This window comes from Podarcis bocagei (genome assembly GCF_964188305.1).
Source record: "Podarcis bocagei genome assembly, chromosome: 8".
NCBI classification, from domain to species: Eukaryota; Metazoa; Chordata; class Lepidosauria; order Squamata; family Lacertidae; genus Podarcis; species Podarcis bocagei.
The window spans coordinates 90,389,102-90,403,742 of record NC_138133.1 but is presented as its reverse complement, the minus strand read 5'-3'; the positions used below and the strand labels follow the sequence as shown (position 1 = coordinate 90,403,742).

The 14,641-nt window shown below is 48.1% G+C and overlaps 1 protein-coding gene across 1 annotated transcript in view; it reads left to right on the top strand.

Moving 5' to 3' along the window:
* Window positions 1–14,641, top strand: part of LOC308592708 (1-phosphatidylinositol 4,5-bisphosphate phosphodiesterase gamma-1-like) — an 87,757-nt gene that overhangs the window by 66,984 nt on the left and 6,132 nt on the right. Inside the window, exons 22-30 of the mRNA XM_081204355.1 lie at window positions 1,346–1,412; window positions 3,359–3,522; window positions 5,198–5,294; window positions 6,960–7,184; window positions 9,217–9,365; window positions 10,473–10,587; window positions 11,316–11,477; window positions 12,469–12,557; window positions 13,857–14,041. Coding sequence (XP_081060481.1) covers window positions 1,346–1,412; window positions 3,359–3,522; window positions 5,198–5,294; window positions 6,960–7,184; window positions 9,217–9,365; window positions 10,473–10,587; window positions 11,316–11,477; window positions 12,469–12,557; window positions 13,857–14,041 — 1,253 coding nt within the window. The remainder of the gene's footprint in view (window positions 1–1,345; window positions 1,413–3,358; window positions 3,523–5,197; window positions 5,295–6,959; window positions 7,185–9,216; window positions 9,366–10,472; window positions 10,588–11,315; window positions 11,478–12,468; window positions 12,558–13,856; window positions 14,042–14,641) is intronic.

Genomic DNA, 14,641 nt, shown 5'->3' with positions numbered 1-14,641 from the left:
CCCCATCCGTGCCTGCATCTCATTGCTGGGAGGGGGCCACTTGAATGGGGAGAACCCCACGTGACGGTAAATTGTGCCATTTTAGGGGATGAAACCTAATTTTTGCAAATTTCTTCAGCCGGGGATCTTAAAAATAAGTTTTTGCAATTTTACACATGTTTTATTTACCAAGCAAAACTAAATTACATAAACTTAACCAAAATACCTTTTGAATTCCCAGGCCATGTTGCAACTTTTGAGCACCCCTTATTTGGGGAAATTGAAAGCGGGGATAATCTGACACACCTTAAAATTGCGGCTGGTTTCGTGGAGTATGAGACTTATCAACGGCTCCTAACCCCCTGTTTAAGATGCCAGGCTAATGAGTTTCTTGATCCAGCGTTACGCTGCTAGAATCTGCAGCTAGAGTTCTGATCAATTGAACTGATGGATCAATTGAGGTCTTCAGCCTGTGTTTGTACAATGCCCATTGATTGTGGGGACGGGTGGTTAAAAGTGAAATGAATGTGGTTCATTTATGTGTTACCGTATTTTTCGCACTATAGGACGCACTTTTTCCCCTCCAAAAATGAAGGGGAAATGTGTGTGCGTCCTATGGTGCGAATGCAGGCTTTTGCTGAAGCCTGGAAAGCGAGAGGGGTCCGTGCGCACCGACCCCTCTCACTCTCCAGGCAGAGCGCTGCCATCCCGCTATTCCCCGACCTGATCTGGAGGTTGTGGGGATGGTGGGGGGGGGGGAGAAGCAGGCTTGCTTCTCCCACCCCCAGCCTCCAGATCAGGTCGTGGAATAGCGGGATGGCGGAGCGCTGCCATCCCGCGATTCCCCGACCTGATCTGGAGGTTGTGGGGATGGTGGGGGGGAGAAGCAGGCTTGCTTCTCCCACCCCTAGCCTCCAGATCAGGTCGCGGAATAGCGCGCCATTCCCGCTGTCCCCCGACTTGGTTTGGAGGCTGGCGGAAGGCTTCCTCCTCCCCCAGCCCCGCAAGCTCCCAGAGCGATGCCAAAGCTGCGCGCAGCTACGGCATGGCTCTGAGTCCCGTTCTGGGGGAGGGGGAAGCTCGGGCTTCCCCGCCCCAGCCCCGCGCCTGGCGGGGGGGGGGGATAAATTTTCCCCCCTTTATTTCCCCCCCCCCAAATCTAGGTGCGTCCTATGGACCGGTGCGTCCAATAGTCCGAAAAATACGGTACTTTTGTGTCTGGGGAGCGTAGCAAGAGAAAGGTAGGGATTGAGGCCTCGAGGTATCGCAGACCCCCTGTCTTTTGTTGGTTAACCGGCACAGCTTTAAAAACAAGAACAATAAATGAAATCCTGATTTCTTCCCTCTCTCCTTTTCTCTTGTTCAGTCTGTGGAGAACAGCCCTCTGGGCAACTTCCTGAAAGGTTTCGTTGATGTCCCTTCCTGCCATGTAGGTAAGTGTCTGAAGAAGCAGGGACTGGAAAAAGGAGGGGTTATCAATGCACCCCCTCCTTGGGGGAGAAGGACTGAGTTTGAATCCAAACAGGACAGTATCCTGGAATACAACCTTCCCTGGGCGTGAATCCTAGCACTGCTTGTTTGTGGTGGTGCTGTGGTCTAAACCACTGAGCCTCTTGGGCTTGCCGATCAGAAGGTCGGTGGTTTGAATCCCTGCGACGGGGTGAGCTCCCGTTGCTCTGTCCCAACTCCTGCCAACCTAGCAGTTCGAAAGCACACCAGCGCAAGTAGATAAATAGGTACCGCTGCAGCAGGAAGGTAAACGGTGTTTTTGTGCGCTCTGGTTTCTGTCATGGTGTTCCGTTGTGCCAGAAGCGGTTTAGTCCTGCCAGCCACATGTCCCGGAAAGCTATCTGCAGAGGAACGCCAGCTTCCTCGGCCTGAAAGCCAGATGAGCACCGCAACCCCAGAGTCGCCTTTGACTGGACGTAACCATCCAGGAGGGGGATGTGGGTGGTGCTGTGGGTTAAACCACAGAGCCTAGGACTTGCCGATCAGAAGGTCGGTGGTTTGAATCCTCGCGATGGGGTGAGCTCCCGTTGCTCGGTCCCTGCTCCTGCCAACCTAGAAGTTCAAAAGCACGTCAAAGTGCAAGTAGATAAATAGGTACCACTCCGGCGGGAAGGTAAACGGCATTTCCATGCACTGCTCTGGTTCGCCAGAAGCGGCTTAGTCATGCTGGCCACATGACCCGGAAGATGAGCGCCACAACCCCAAAGTCGGCCACAACTGGACCTAATGGTCAGGGGTCCCTTTACCTTTACCTTTTAACTGCCCAGGGGTCCTTTACCTTAACCTTTTACCTGCATTTTATAACATTTGCCTCCCACTTGATTTTAGAAAACCTCAAAGCAGTTTGCCAAAGGAATAAGGCCCTGAGGTTATTAGTGAAGGGAATTTAAACATGCAAAAGGATTGCTTGAGAAATTAATCTGCTAGGAGCAGATGAGGGCAAAACACCTGTTCCCTCCTCCCAGTTGCGCTTGGAAGCTGCCATTTGGAGACCCTGGAGCAAATGTGGAGGTTGGTGAAGTGAAGGACATGAGCATAGCTGCCAATGTTTCCCTTTTTATAAGGGGAATTCCCTTATTCCGAATAGGATTCCTCGCAAGAAAAGGGAAAAGTTGACAGCTATGGACATGAGGCAGGAGTTGGTAATGCAGGTGAGCTGTGCACAAGCAAGCTGCCGGCCAGCTCTGCTGAGGCTCTTTTTATTAGCACAATATGCAAAACCAGTCAGATACATTTTGGACTGTGAGCTTTACACATCTTCCAATCCCAAGACCGTGGGGTGGTACAAGGTTATGTTGGCACCTGTTTCCACTGTGTCATTTTCCCCTTGGACAATGTATGACAAAAGAGACAAAGGTCACAGACAGACCACTAAGAGAGCAAAGGTTAGACAGATGTTCAGAAAGCTGTGGCTTTGTCTAAGGGGGGGGAGTGTGCTCCACAACCCAGCGATCATTCCTACAGGTTGGGTTGTTCGGCTTCCGCCATCTCCCCAGGACGAGCCCGGCTTTGCCCATCTCAACGGCAAGCCAAATTGGCTGCGTTCGCTCGGAAACTGGAAGGCGCACCAGTCAAACTGAACTGGGACTGGGGAGCCTCGGTAGGAATGTTACAGGAAATCGTGGTGGGGTTTGTGGGGTTTCCACCCATCGGGGGCGATGAAGAGGGAGCCTGTCCACGTAGTCAGCATCTTCTTCAGTGGCTGGCTTCCATAGAATCGTGGAATTGTAGAGTTGGAAAGGAACCACGTGGTCCAACCCCCTTGCAACGGGAGAGCAGGAACTGTCACTTGCCCTGCGTGCTCCTCCGCGGAGCATTCCTGCGTTGAGAGCCTCTTCCAGTAAAGCCAACCCCTCTGATGTCCTTGTAGTTATCTCCAAAGACGGGAGGAGCTCCAAACCATTTGTCTTCACCATCCATTCCCAGCAGATGACCCACCCATCCCAGTCGCTGGACGTGGCGACAGACACGCAGGAGGAGCTCAACGACTGGGTGGCCAAGATCCGGGAGGCCACGCAGAATGCAGATGCCAGGGTGAGTCTTCCAAGAACTTGTTTTCCTCTTCCCTCTCTAACACTTTTTCCTTTTGTGCCATGGCTTTGAAAGCCTGAAGACATTGTAAGCCTGATGGGGGGTTGGTTTTTGCTGATCCACAAGCCACTCTGGAAACCTTTCCAGAGTCAATAATAATAATAATAATAATAATAATAATAATAATAATAATAATAATAATAATAATAATAATAATAATAATAATAATTTATTATTTCTACCCCGCCCATCTGCCTGGGTTTCCCCAGCCACTCTTGGTGGCTTCCAACAGAAGGTTAAAAATACAGTAAAACATCAGTCGTTAAAAACTTCCCTAATCAGGGCTAAATGATTGCAATGAGTGAGCAGTTCCCAGAGTCTTGTGTTGGGGCCATAATAATAATAATAATAATAATAATAATAATAATAATAATAATAATAATAATAATAATAATAATATGCTGGCCATCTGACTGGGCTGCCCCAGCCACACTGGGTGGCTTCCAACAAAATATTAAAACACAAAACCCACAAACGTTAAGAACTTCGCTATTCAGGGCTGCCTTCAGATGTCTTCTAAAAGTCAGATAGTTGTTTATTTCCTTGACATCTGATGGGAGGGCGTTCCACAGGGCAGGTGCCACCACCAAGAAGGCCCTCTGCCTGGTTCCCTGTAATACCACTTTTTGCAGTGAACAACAACAACAACAAATTTTAGCAGGTGCATGCCTGATATCAACAGGTTTCAAAGTGTGGGTGCTGCCCCACAAATGTGGAATGGGTGTTTTGCGACATTTATAACAGTGCCAGTTCCGTCAAACATTATAGATCAGTTGTACAGTACTGTTGTCAGCCGGCTCGCTCTATTTCACGAAAGTACCGTATTTTTTGCTCCATGGGGCGCACCGGACCATAGGGCACACCTAGTTTTGGGAGGCGGAAAACAAGAAAAACTTATTCTGAACCCCAGAAGCCAGAACAGCAAGAGGGATCTGGCTTCTGGGATACCGTGTGGCTGTTCTGGCTTCTGGGATAACCGCGCCAAGCCACTTCAGGGCAGCGGGATGAAGGTTCCCCCTGCCCGAAGAGGCTGCGCAGGGCTAAAGCAAAAGCCTGGACAGGCGCGTCGCTGAAGGGGCGCTGCGCCTTCTCTCTCTGCGCAGAGAGGGAGAAGGCGCAGCGCCCTTCAGCGAAGCTGGAGAAGAAACAGAAGCAGACCCTTCTGTTCCTCCTCCGGCTTCGCTGGAAAGGCGCGTCACTGCGAAGCGGGAGAAGGAACAGAAGGAGACCCTTCTGTCCCTCCTCGGGCTTCGCTGGACAGGCGCGCGACTCAAGGGGCGCTGCGCCTTCTCTCTCTCTGCGCAGCGCCTCTCCTTCACAGGAGAGGCGCTGTGCAGAGAGGGAGAAGGCGAAGCGCCCTTCAGCGAAGCTGGAGAAGGAACAGAAGGAGTCCCTTCTGTTCCTCCTCCGGCTTCCAGGTCAGGTGCCTCGCGGCGAAGCCGGGGATCCTGCATTCGCTCCATAGGACGCACACACATTTCCCCTTCATTTTTGGAGGGGAAAAAGTGCGTCCTATAGAGCGAAAAATATGGTAATTATTCATATGGATGGATCAAAACGAACAGATGCTCCGTGGAGTTTTTCCTGACCTTTTCTGCCGTTTGTGTATCCTGTGCAGATGCAGGAGGGGAAGATCATGGAGCGGAGGAAGAAGATTGCCCTCGAGCTCTCCGAGCTGGTCGTCTACTGCCGCCCGGTGCCTTTTGACGAAGAGAGTGAGTCCTCTCCATCTCCCATCCAGTCCCACGTGCAAATAGGGGGCAGACAGGCCCCGGGGGAATCTCTTGACCAATCAAACTCCTGTCTCTGGGTACCTGCTTCCTTCCCAGCCTGGGGCCGGGATGCCCATCAAGACCATCTTGGCCTTTGAGCCAAGAGGAGTCCAACAGGTGCCCAAAATTGGCTTGAAACTCCCCAATATCTGGTCATTCATTCATTCATTCGAGGGAGGAATCTAAGGTAATATTCAGGCTATCTGCCCATCTACTTTTCCAAGCACAATTCAAAGTGTTGGTGCTGACCATTAAAGCCCTAAATGGCCTCAGTCCAGTATACCTGAAGGAGCGTTTCCACCTCCATCATTCAGCCCGGACTCTGAGGTCCAGCGCCAAGGGCCTTCAGGCGGTTCCCTTGCTGCAAGAAGCCAAGTTACAGGGAACCAGGGCCTTCTTGGTAGTGGTGCCTGCCCTGTGGAACTCCCTCCCACCAGATGTCAAAGAGAAAAATAACTACCAGACTTTTAGAAGACATCTGAAGGCAGCCCTGTTTAGGGAAGCTTTTAATGTTGAGTAGGTTATTGTATTTTAGTGTTTTGTTGGAAGCCACCCAAAGTGGCTGGGGAAACCCAGCCAGATGGGCGGGATATAAACAATAAATTATTATTATTATTATTAGCCACGTGCAGCCTCTCCTGGGCAGAGGATGAAGGCTCCCGCTGCCCGGGAGAGGCTGCGCGCAGCTATCCCATAAGCCAGGACAGCCAGCGGGATCACTGTGCAGCGATCCCTCTTGCTGTCCTGGCTTCTGGGATTCAGATTTTTTTTTCTTGTTTTCCTCTTCCAAAAACTAGGTGCATCTTACGGTCTGGTGCGTCTTATAGGGCGAAAAATACGGTAGTTTTCTTTCAAAAGAGTGTGTTTCCCAAACCCCGCTTGGACGGGGGAATCTGTTCTTTCTTTCTTTTAAAATATATTTATTAACTTTTCAAAGTTTATACAAAAAAAGACAAAAAACAAAAATTAAAAAACACATATAATTTCATTCACTTGTTTTCTTTCAACTTATTTCTCGGACCTCCTCATACCTCCCCTTTTTGTATTCCAATTCAAATGATTCATTCAGCAAATCCTCACCCTTAATTTTCACTTAATTTTACACCTTTCTTTCTTCTTTTTTCCCCAATTATCTTAATCATTACAGCTGGTAACCACTTACCGTATTTTTTCCTCTATAAGACTCACTTTTTCCCTCCTAAAAAGTAAGGGGAAATGTGTGTGTGTCTTATGGAGTGAATGCAGGCTGCGCAGCTATCCCAGAAGCCAGAACAGCAAGGGGGATTGCTGCTTTCACTGCGCAGCGATCCCTCTTGCTGTTCTGGCTTCTGGGATTCAGAATATTTATTATTTCTTGTTTTCCTCCTCCAAAAACTAGGTGCGTCTTGTGGTCTGGTGCGTCTTATAGAGCGAAAAATACGGTAATCAGTCCAACATCAATCTAACATTCACTAATTTTATAATATTTCCCAAGATAGTCCTTAAATTTCTTCCAATCTTCTTCCGCCGTCTCTCTTCCCTGGTTTCGGATTCTGCCAGTCATTTCTGCCAGTCCCATGTAGTCTATCACCTTCATCTGCCATGGGGGAATCTGTTCTCTCTTTCCAGAGATTGGCACGGAGAAAGCCTGTTACAGAGACATGTCTTCCTTCCCGGAGACCAAGGCGGAGAAGTATGCCAACCGTGGGAAGGGCAAGAAGTTCCTTCAGTACAACCGCCGGCAGCTAAGTCGCATCTACCCCAAGGGGCAGCGCCTGGACTCATCCAACTATGACCCGCTGCCCATGTGGATCTGCGGAAGCCAGTTGGTGGCCCTCAACTTCCAGACCCCCGGTAGGTCAGCCCCCCCTTCCTTGCAGCAGCTGCGATCAGTGGCTGATCTCTCTCTTTCTTCCTTTTCCCTTTCATTGCAAGATTTATTGAATTTTTTTAAAAAAACCAACAATTGCCAAGCACCAGAAAGAAGAGGAATCTCAAGAAGATTGGAAGAAATTTATTGACTATTTGAATAAATATTGTAATATAAATAATTAGAAGTCACTTGAAAGTAACAAACAGGCCTAGGATTTAATAAAATAAATGGGACATAGAACACTAAGAAAAGTGAATAAGATAGATAATAATTGGAAATATTTTGTCTAAGAATGATATTGGAAAGCTGCTACATGCATATGCAATGAAATTCGGAAGGGAGGGATTTGAAGAAGTCAATCAACAGTGTAAACAAAATTGGGTCTTTAAGGGATATGGGATTAAGAATACTTTTTCTTATTGTTGTGGTCTTGGTTCAGTTTTTTTTTAGTATTGTATTGTTTTTTCTATGGTATTTTGTATTGTTTTTCTTTTTCTTTTTTGTTATGTTTTATTTGTTATACTTGTGAAAAACTCAATGAATTTTTTTGAAAAAAACAAAACAATTGCCAAGCACAGGACAAATGCACGTACGGATGTTAAATGTGCTGTCATCCACACGGCACCAAAACTTGGAAGCTCTTAACGTTTAACGTTATAGGCAATTGTTAAGCGTGTAAGGACAAAAGAAGCAATTATGGTTTTGTTTTGTTTTAAGACGACCCCCAAATTTTATTTTTATTTTTTTTAATAACATCTTTCTTGATTTAAAGTACAATCATACAATAAAGGTAAGTACAACAGAGTTAAGCACAAAAAAGAAAAAAGAAAGAAAGAAAGAAAGAAAGAAAGAAAGAAAGAGTTTAACAGTAGCAAGAAAATGTCAATTAAAAAATAAAAACCAAATATTTGTACAACATCAAATCAAATCGAAAAGTATACGGAGAATGGAAATTATATAATATGAAATATATGAAATCACCCCGCTGCTCTGCGGAGGCTTCAAAGGCTGCGCTCCGAGGGCTTCAGGCAGCTATCCGCAAGCCTTCCGAGCGCAGCAGGAGTTCCCGCTGCACTCCGAAGGCTTGCGGATAGCCGCCTGAAGCCTGGAGAGTGAGAGGGGTCAGTGCACACCGATCCCTCTTGCTCTCCAGGCTTCGCTTCGCTGGAGAGGCGCTGCACAGTTTCCCCTCTCTGCGCAGCGCCCCTTCAGCAAAGTGGGAGGAGAAATGGAAGGGGCTCCGTTTCTCCTGCCGCTTCGCTGAAGGGGCGCTTGTTAGGATATTTCCGTTCCACCTTAAAAGGGAGCAGGATGTTTGTGTCACAGCCTGCGTATTTCCTGTTCACAGGATGTTTATGTTTCTATTGCTTTCGTCTCTCTCTGTCGGAGACACTGACGCAGGCAGTCATGTCTTTCTCTGTTCTGATCAACGCTGAATAAAGCTTGTAAATAATGCTCTCCTGAGTGCGACTTCTGCTGTCAATTATCTGCTGATAAGAGTGTGCATGAGCTCTGGAATGTGGCAAGATATTTTCTAGAAACTCATGTCGCTAATCGCTGATACTGCGTGCCTACGGGAGATTGATGGATCGTCCGGCAGACGGCTTGGGGCCATGATGGACTTTGTCTCCCTGGCAGTATCCCAACAGCGCTGAGCAGAGAGGGGGAGAATTTTTTTCCCCTGTTCTCCCCCTCCTATGGTCCCGTGCGTCCTATAGAGCGAAAAATACGGTAGCTTCAAGTTAAGTATTTTCAGGTTGCGCTCTGTGGCAACCTGGAAGTAACGGAGCGCGTTACTTCTGGGTTTCGCCACATTCGCAGACGCTTAGAATGACATCATGCGCAGAAGCGGCGAAACACGACGCGCAGACACGCAGTCGTGTGTTACGTTCGCTTCAGTTTGCGAACGGAGCTCCAGAACAGATCCCGTTTGTATCCAGAGGTACCACTGTAGTCACTGCCTACTGACTGTTGTTTTCAACACAGGGGTTAAATTGTTCCCTCTGCTTCCAGACAAGCCTATGCAGCTGAACCAGTCGCTCTTCATGCTGGGGGGCCGCAGCGGATACGTGCTGCAGCCGGACATCATGCGGGACGAGCTGTTTGACCCCTTCGACAAGAGCAGCCTGAAGCACGTGGAGCCAATCACCGTTCAACTGCAGGCAAGTGAGAAGAGGAGGAGGAAGAGGAGGAGGAGGGGGAGACTGGGGCGGCCCACCTCCAGCTCCCGTCCGGTGCTTTTCAGTGGGGGAAACTGAGCTGTTCCTTTTCCTTTGCACTGTTTTTGGGGGACATGGGGCAGGCAGGTGTGGAGGATTCCCTGGTCCTGAATGGGGTAACTGTGCCCCTGAAGGACCAGGTGTGCAGCCTGGGAGTCATTTTGGACTCACAGCTGTCCATGGAGGCGCAGGTCAATTCTGTGTCCAGGGCAGCTGTCTACCAGCTCCATCTGGAACGCAGGATGAGACCCTCCCTGTCCGCAGACTGTCTTGCCAGAGTGGTGCAATGTGGTCTACGTGGGGCTACCTTTGAAGGTGACCCGGAAACTACGACTAATCCAGAATGCGGCAGCTAGACAGGTGACTGGGAGCAGCCGCCGAGACCACATAACACTGGTCTTTATAGACCTACATTGGCTCCCAGTACGTTTCTGAGCACAATTCAAAGTGTTGGTGCTGACCTTTAAAGCCCTAAACGGCCTTGGCCCTGTATACCTGAAGAAGCATCTCCAACCCCATCGTTCTACCCGGACACTGAGGTCCAGTGCCGAGGGCCTTCTGGCGGTTCCCTCATTGCGAGAAGCCAAGTTACAGGGAACCAGGCAGAGGGCCTTCTCGGTGGTGGCGCCCGCCCTGTGGAACACCCTCCCACCAGATGTCAAAGAGAATAACAACTACCAGACTTTTAGAAGACATCTGAAGGCAGCTCTGTTTAGGGAAGCTTTTAATGTTTGATGCATTACTGTATTTTAATATTTTGTTGGAAGCCGCCCAGAGTGGATGGGGAAACCCAGCCAGATGGATAGGGTATAAATAATAAATTATTATTAGCATTAGCATTTGCATTTGCATTTGCTTCTGAATGCCACTAGCTGGCAACTGCAGGAGGGGAGAGTGCGGCTCTCGCACTCGGATCCAGCTCTCGGGTTTCAGGTTGGCCAACATGAGAACAGGATGCTGGGCTTTTGGCCTGGTCCAGTAAGCCCCTCTTAATGTTCTGACACCTTACCCTTTCCACCTAGCTCAGTGCCCCCCTTCTCCTCCCCACAGATCCTGGGGGCCCGGCACCTCCCCAAGAACGGACGCAGCATCGTTTGCCCCTTTGTGGAGGTGGAGGTCTGTGGCTCCGAGTTCGACAACAGCAAAAACAAGACGGATGTCGTAGGTGAGAAGGCCTGTCTCCTCAGCTGCGGTTGACAGACAGACAGACAGACAGACAAGACAGACAGATTACTGGCCTTTCTCTTCCCATAAAGCAAAACTAGAACTCCTGGCCGGTTTGCTCTCATGACAGGGGGGGGGCTTGCCCCCTCCCACCTGATCATAGCATGTGTATCTTCTGAGTCATTTCCTACAGTCTCGTGGCTTTGTATAGTTCCTAGTTTCCCAGAGGTGGGGTAAGCAATTTGTGTTTGTGACAGTTTGAACGACCCATTCATTTAAGGTTATAGCAAATTCAGGTTAAAAACCTCCAAGCCTGCTACCTTCCAGGGGAGTTTGTTCCCCTCTCAAATGGCTCTTGCCATCAGAAAGTCCTCCCTAATGTTGAGTCGGAATCTTCTTTCTTGTAACTTGAAGCCATGAGTTCGAGTCCTGCCCTCTGGAGCAGGAGAAAACATGCTTGCTCCATTTTTCATATGACATCCCATCCTATATTGGAAGATGGCTATCCATGTCTCGTCTCAGTCTCCTCTTTTGCAGGCTAAACATACACAGCTCCTTCAACTGTTTCTAGACCCTCTATCATCTTGGCTGCACACCTTCCAGCTTGTCGATATCCTCTTTACATTGTGTTGCCCAGAATTGGACACAGGACTCCAGGTGGGGTTCAGGGGTCTTGGCTTCCTCCCAATCTCCTTGTTTCATTTTAATTTTCTCCTCCTCGGCTCCCAGCTGACAACGGCCTCAACGCGGTTTGGCTCCTCAAGCAATTTGTCTTTGACATCAACAACCCCGAGTTTGCCTTTCTGCGCTTTGTGGTCTACGAGGAGGACATGTTCAGTGACCCAAACTTCTTGGCTGAAGCCACCTTTCCTGTCAAGGGCCTCAAAACAGGTATGGGCTGGATCTCTGCCACACACACACACACACACACACACACACACACACACACACACACCGCTTCCTTTCCCACACTGATTCATGGCTCTCTCCCCCCATGATCCAACAGGGCACATTCTCCTTTTTTTAAAATAAAATAATAATTTTTATTATGTTTTCAGTTTTTGTAATCACAATATCCACACATACATCAATAAACTCAAACCTCGCTCTCACCAGAGCATCGACCTCCTCCCTCCCCTCTTCCTGACTTCCGTATATATTTATTGTAATCTTAGCATTACTATAACCACTTTTTTTACCTTCTCTCTTGTTTTTATATTTCTCCTTGTTAAATGTAAATCAGTTCCTTATGTTGTCATTACAAAACATTTCAACTCAAAGCTACAAACGTTTTCAGATGTTTACAATATTCTTTCATATGTAATATAAATTTGCTCCAGTCCTTTTGAAACAGTTCCGTCACGCTGATTCCAGATCTTCCCCGACAGCTTTGCTAACTCAGCGTATTCCACCACCTTACTCCGCCATTCTTCCAATGTTGGAATATCCTGTGATTTTTGTTTCTATTCTCTGCCCCCGTCCCACTGGCCGCGGGTGCCGTGGAAATGATGGAGTGGCCCAGTGGGTCTTCCTTGGCAGTCAATATTTTTATATTAACAGTATTGTTGTTGTTGTTGTTGTTGTTATGAGAGGAGAAAAGGCTAAGGCAGAGTTCCCCAAACTCAGGCCTCCAGCCGTTTTGGGATTACAATTCCCATCATCCCTGACCACCCATCCTGGTGATGGGAGTTGTAGTCCAAAAACAGCTGGACAACCCAAGTTTGGGAAACTCTAGGCTAAGGAGTAAACAAATCCAGAGAGAAGTCTCCAAGATGGTTGGAAGGTGTCTTGTACGCCTCCTTCCTGCAACGCCTGCAGACCAGCTGGTGCCAAATTTATTGCTCCGCTTTCGCTTGCGTTCAACTGTGGTCTCTGCCTGCAGGTTACAGGTCGGTGCCCCTCAAGAACAGCTACAGCGAGGACCTCGAACTCGCTTCCTTGCTGATCCACATTGAAATTGTCAATGCCAAGGTAAGCAAGATGCTTGCGGTATCTGATAGGCTGCTTCGCCCTCTACTTGCAGAAGGGCATCTAAGGCCCCGGGGTGCACTGAGTTGCCCATGGTTAAAAGCAAGAGTCTGTAATTCTGCGTGGACCCTCTTGGCTTTGACCTTATCATCAATATACCTAGAGAAAGGAGCTGCGTTTACTGACAAAATGCGGTTGAGGTTCTCTCAGGGTTCCAAGTTAAAATGCATTTAAGAAGTGTCATAATTTTTCCTTGATTTTACTGTTTTACCTTTTGTGGGGTGGGTTGTGTGTAATTTTTTTAATTAAATTTTCTGTTTTACAATTTAGAATATTCATTTAAACAACCTTAAAATGTCCATGACTTCCCTTCTTCTCTTTCCATGGTACATGTTGCATATCACAAATCCCTGCATATTTTATATAGACTAAACTATTCAGTAATCCATTATTGCATCCATCAAAACTTGTTTACGCTGTTGAATTCATCTTAATGCTGCCAACATTTTCAAGTGTACACAATTTCCCCCCATATATCCAGTCAACATTTTCCAATCTTCTTTAAACATATGCTCTTCCTGTTCTCTTATTCTATATGTTAGGTCCGCAAGCTGCGCATATTCCATCCGTTTAGGTTGCCATTCTTCTTTAGTCGGGACCTCGCTCGTTTTCCATTTTGGGGCTAACAGAACATGAGCCACAGTAGTGGCAATACATAAATAACTTTTTAAAACCTGTTTTATCTTTTGTAAACCGCTCTGAGGTTTTCCGCAATCAAGTGGTCTGTAAGTTTTATGAAATAATAATAATAATATTAATAATAGTCCAAAGGACACAGGTGGCGCTGTGGTCTAAACCACAGAGCCTATGGCTTGCCGATCAGAAGGTTGGTGGTTCGAATCCCCGCAACGGGGTGAGCTCCCGTTGCTCGGTCCCTGCTCCTGCCAACCTAGCAGTTCGAAAGGACATCAAAGTGCAAGTAGATAAATAGGTACCACTCTGGTGGGAAGGTAAACGGCGTTTCCATGCGCTGCTCTGGTTCACCAGAAGCGGCTCAGTCATGCTGGCCACATGACCCAGAATCTGTACGCCGACTCCCTCGGCCAATAAAGTGAGATGAGCGCCGCAACCCCAGAGTCGGCCACGACTGGACCTAACGGTCAGGGGTACCTTTACCTTAATAATAGTCCAACTCCCTGTGATAAATGCAAGCTGGCGCCTTGGAAGCTGCAAGGCAAGGCAGTCGTCTCCCTCTGGGGCAGGGTGCTTTGCCATCCACATCAGTTCCTCTGTGTGTTGCAGGAAGAAGACGACGAGAACCTCTACTCCTCCATCCAGCAATTGCGCGACCGCGCCAACGAACTCTCCAACCAGGTGTCCGGCTTCGAGCACAGCAACAACGGCGACTCTCGCTACCAGCAGCGGCTGGACGAGCTGCGAGTGGCTCAGGAGCGCCTCATGGAGCTGACGGAAGTGCGCAACAGGAAGTGAGTGGGCGCCACCGGGCTCTCCCTTCCGGAGGAGTCTTGCGAGGTTCTCCCTTTCCCCTACAACCCTGTGATGTAGGCTGAGCTGAGAGTTGGTGACTGGCCCCAAGAGCACGGCCCAGTGGAGATTTGAACCCAGGACTCCTGGGTCCCAATCCGGCACTCTATACCGCAATGCCGCCTGCTCTCTTTAAGTTCTCGAGGAGAAAGCTGACCAAAATGTATAGGCGCCAGGTCAAATTATGTTGGAAATGCAAGATAAAGGAAGGGAACTTCCTACACATGTGGTGGTCCTGTGCTAGGGTTAAGGCCTTCTGGGACATTATTGACAATGAATTTAAAAAATACTAAAATATAACTTTAGTAAAAAACCAGAGGCATTTCTATTAGGGCTATTTGATGAAGAAATTAATAAAAAAGATGTAAATTTATTAATGTATGCCACAACGGCAGCGAGAATCCTCTTGGCTCAAAGGTGGAAGCAGCAAGAGATCCCTACATTGGAAGATTGGAGAATAAAAATGGTAAAATTTGTGGAGTTGGTGAAGCTGACGAGGAGAATTAGGAATCGGCCCGAAGAAAAATATCAAAAGGACTGGA